This window comes from Neophocaena asiaeorientalis, unplaced genomic scaffold (genome assembly GCF_003031525.2).
Source record: "Neophocaena asiaeorientalis asiaeorientalis breed wild unplaced genomic scaffold, Neophocaena_asiaeorientalis_V1.1 scaffold78, whole genome shotgun sequence".
Classification (NCBI taxonomy): Eukaryota; Metazoa; Chordata; class Mammalia; order Artiodactyla; family Phocoenidae; genus Neophocaena; species Neophocaena asiaeorientalis.
In genome coordinates, this window is record NW_020175018.1 from 19,320,599 (window position 1) to 19,324,484 (window position 3,886).

Consider the following 3,886-nt stretch of genomic DNA (forward strand, 5'->3'; position numbering starts at 1 on the left):
GGAGCCTTAACGGCTGAGAGGGACCTAGCAAGGTAAAGGGTCCCGGGCAGGAGAGCCCTCAGGAATGCAGAAATCCCAGAGGCTGGCTGAGAAGCAGCCCTTGCCAGGGAGGCCCAGAGAGGTGGGCAGAGTGGGGTTGCCAGGTCGTGGGCAGATCACACACCTGACCCCAGCCCGCCCGCCCTTGGCACACCTGTTGCGGGGCACTGGTGGCAGCTGGGCTGCTGCTGGGAGCACAGGAGGGACAGCCGATCCGGGCCCCCCGGGCAGCTGCCACCGGAGCCACCCTGGCCTGCCGCCTCCCAGAAGCTGGTGGCGCTTCTCAGAGCCTGGGGTAACTTCTCTTGGGGTCAGTGCCCAGGAGAGGAGGCGTCTGGAGACAGCAGAGATGTTTATAGAATGGCAGCCAGGAAGCCTGGAGGAGCAGATTTTCCGTAGAAGGAAGAGGGGGGTTGCGAAGTCCCTCCATACCTCCCTCCAGCTCACAGTCTCAGGGCTCTGCACACCACAGCCCCTTCGTCTCCCGGGGATGGACTGAGGACCTCAGGCCAGGCACTCCTCCGGGGCCATTGCCTGTGTGCCCTCCATCAGAGCTCGCATCTCTGCCGATAGGCCCCAGGCCGAAAGTGAAGGCCCACCCAGCCCTAGCTTGGGAGCAAGTTCTCAGCTTTCCGTCAAGGGGCAGCCCTGGCCGAGGGCGCTCGGGAGGAGGGGAGTCTTACCTGGGTCTGCCCGGCTGTGCCCAGTACCCTGGGCCTCTGCCCAGGAGCTGGGTGCTCTCATTAGCCTGCGGTACAGACAGCGCAGCTAGGCCTCCCAAGCTTCTAAGCCCTGTGCCACCTGCTTCCTGGAATATCCCATGGGCAACTGGGGCCCCCGAGGAGACCCTGGGAAAGCCAGAAGTGCCTGGGGCTGGGGAGGTGCCTGTGTGAGGCCAAGGACAGGGCATGGGCCAGGTGTCCCTCCCCTCCAGGCCCTGGCAAGTGGGCACGGAGCTTTTTCGTTCACAAATTCACAAATTAGGCCTCCCCTTCTCCTCTCTTTATCAAGCTTCCCAGGCCAGGGGGTTTGAGGGAGGAGAGGACTGGGGCGTCCCCATGGCCTAGATCCTGGAGACCTTCTCTTACAGGATGGGCAGCCTAGGGGCAGCCCTGGTTGGGGGATGTTGGGGAAGATAAGGAGAAACAGGGAGGGGAGGGGAATTTGGGGTGCTGGCCTCTTCCAGAGCCCACTGCGAGGGTGGGGCCTGGGATGGCCAGAAGTTGAATCAGGGTATGGCAATGGGACACCACTTTGGGCTTCCTGGCTGGCTTATGTTGGGCGCTGGGGCCAGGTTCGCAGGGAAGCTCCCTGCACAGACGCTGGAGGAAGAGCCCCCAAGCTGTCTGAAGAACCTGGGACCAGTGGCGGCGAGGCTGCAGGCCCGGCTCCCAGGGGTGAGTGTCCAGCGGTCACTTTCTTCTCCAGGGTCTAGCTTGCCGGGCCCCGAGGGGGAGAAGGCCCTCACGCTCTACACCCGAGGCTGAGCTGGGTCAGTCCCCCTGTCTCTTGCCTCCAGAGATACAGGGATGCCATCGTCAGGATGGGCTGAGCTGACGTTGCAAAGAAAACCCACCCGAGCCCCCTCCTGCAGGGGGTCCAGCATGACTTGGCCTGCTTGGTGGGTGGGGGGAGCATGTTTAAAGCCCCCCCACCCCGATTCTGAGGCACAGCCAGGCTGAGACTCCTGGTCCTGGGGCCCCAGCTCCTCTCTGTCCTGCAGTGGTTGTTCCTGGCGCTTCAGATGCGCCCCTGTGGCCCCCGCAGCCCGGGGGCTGGGGTAACGTGATGCATGTGACTTTTCCGAGACGCTGTGACAGGACTGGTTCTGGGTCACCCAGGTCCCCGCCTGGCTCTGCAGCAGGCAGATGGGCTCCGGAAGCCTGTGGCAGGCTGTCTGTGACCACGACAGGGCCGCTCCCGCCCTGCCCTCATGTGCTGCTAACAGCTTGGTGTGGGTGATGGCGGCCCTGAGGCAGAGGAGACAGGGTGTCGGGAGGAGGGGTGAGGGCTCGGGGGCGGGCCTGAGAGTGGGGGGCCTGTGACGGGCACACCGGCCTGACCGGATGGGGGTCATACCAGCCAGGGCAGCTGTGGGGCGATTCCAGAACACCAGGGGTAGGGCTTGTCCACCTTTGGAAGTTAATTGTCAAACGTATCTGAACTGCTTGCAAAGAGAGAGCTCAGGGACCTGAGACGTGTCCAGCCTCCTACCCCACCACAGCCAGGCCCAGGCCCGGCACCGGACTCTGACCAGCAGGCCCACTGAGGGACCATCCCTGCTCCCTGGGCTCAGTCTCCTCCACTATCAAGAGATTTCCGAAGTCCTGTCTACCTTTTTCTACTTGAAACCAAGCCAGAACATTTCCAGAGGTTTGGGCGTTTTTCCCGGACGTGGTTTCAGTGGCTGTGTGGCGTGGCTTCAGGTGGACGGGCCAGGGCTGGCTCCCCAGCCCCCTGTGCTGGACCCCGGGCTGGGCGTCCCTGTGCGCTTACGTGTGGAAGCTCCGCTAGTTCCTCCATCTTCTTTCCCAAGGTTGGATTCGGGCCGACGTTGGAGGACTTCCCTTTATCCTGAGAAGGGAAGGGGCAGGCTGGGGTCTACAGTTTGCTTTCCTGCCAGCCCTCGCCCCCCGAAGCAGGGATCCACTGTCGCCCAGGCCCGGATGTGCACCCACCTGTCTGTGTTGGGAGTGGGCCGGTTGGGGCCACCTGCAGGTGCCGGCATTTCCCCTGGGCCAGCTTTTCCAGGCCTGATGGGGGAGGCCCCCTGGTGCCCTGCATCCCAGGCCACCTGCAGTGGGTCAGTTCCCCACTCTGCTGTCTGCGTGTTGTGTCCTCTGCTGAAATGACCCCACCCTCATCGGCCTTCACCTCCTCCGGGAAGGTGTCACAGAGCCCCTGGGCCTCCCAACTACTGCACCATCGTACGGTACTCCTTGGGAGGTGCGGTCCCGGATGTAAGGACCTGTCACTGTGTGTCCTGCCCCTTCCAACAGATGCAGACGGACCCACGGCTAACAAACAACTCCGTAACGCGGGACCCTGCACCAGGCCCTGCCCTGCTGAGGGTCCTGTCCACCTGTCACCCACAGTGGTCACTCCTTGGAAGCCCCAAGGCCTCTTGGCAGCTCAGGGCCAGGAAGCAGGTTGGCTGTGAGCCGCCCTGCTGCCCACGAAGCCCAGGAAGGAAGGTCAGCATCTCAGAGGCAGGCACAGAGCCTGGGAGCGTGTTGCCCGGGCAAGTCCCCTGACAGGTAGCTGCTGCCCTGAGCAGGTGAGTCGATGCGGCCCAGCTGGTGTGGGCGCCGAGGGCCGCGGGACTGGCCCTGGTCCTTGTCATTTGAGGAATGGGCTGCGGGGCAGCCAGAGGAGCACAGGCCCTGGCAGAGACCAGGAGCCCCTGGACTAACTGCTCAGGGCACTGACCCCAACGGCTGGGGGCCCTGGGCCTGGTCTCCCAAGCTCTGAGAAGGAGGGGCCTGCCTGGACCTCTCCAGGCCCCCTGACCCCCTCAGCTGCCCACAGAGCCTGGGTGGAACTGGGCCTGGGGTTGGATCACTCAGGGTTCGGTGGCCCACCTCTGGGTGCCCCTGGGGGACACCGGTGGGGCGGGGCTGGCAGAGGGGCTGCGGCAGGGACGCTGTCACCCTGCCCACTTTATGCGCACTGATGCTCTGAGGGGACTGTGGAGCCCGGTCTAGGTCTCCCCCTCCCACCCCCGGGGATCCTGGGACCCCTGCAGGGCCGGCTGGGAGTGGGGCTGGCCCTGCTGGCTGCAGCTCAGAACTTTCTCCAAAGAGAAAGGGCCCTGAGGGGGGGGGTTGGGGGGGGCGGGGGTGTGTGG

General features: G+C 64.5%; 1 protein-coding gene across 1 annotated transcript in view; it reads right to left on the minus strand.

The window, feature by feature from the left end:
• Positions 1 to 3,886, minus strand: part of NOTCH1 (notch receptor 1) — a 52,122-nt gene that overhangs the window by 47,063 nt on the left and 1,173 nt on the right. Inside the window, 2 exon segments of the mRNA XM_024762427.1 lie at positions 1,616 to 2,009; positions 3,295 to 3,422. Coding sequence (XP_024618195.1) covers positions 1,616 to 2,009; positions 3,295 to 3,422 — 522 coding nt within the window.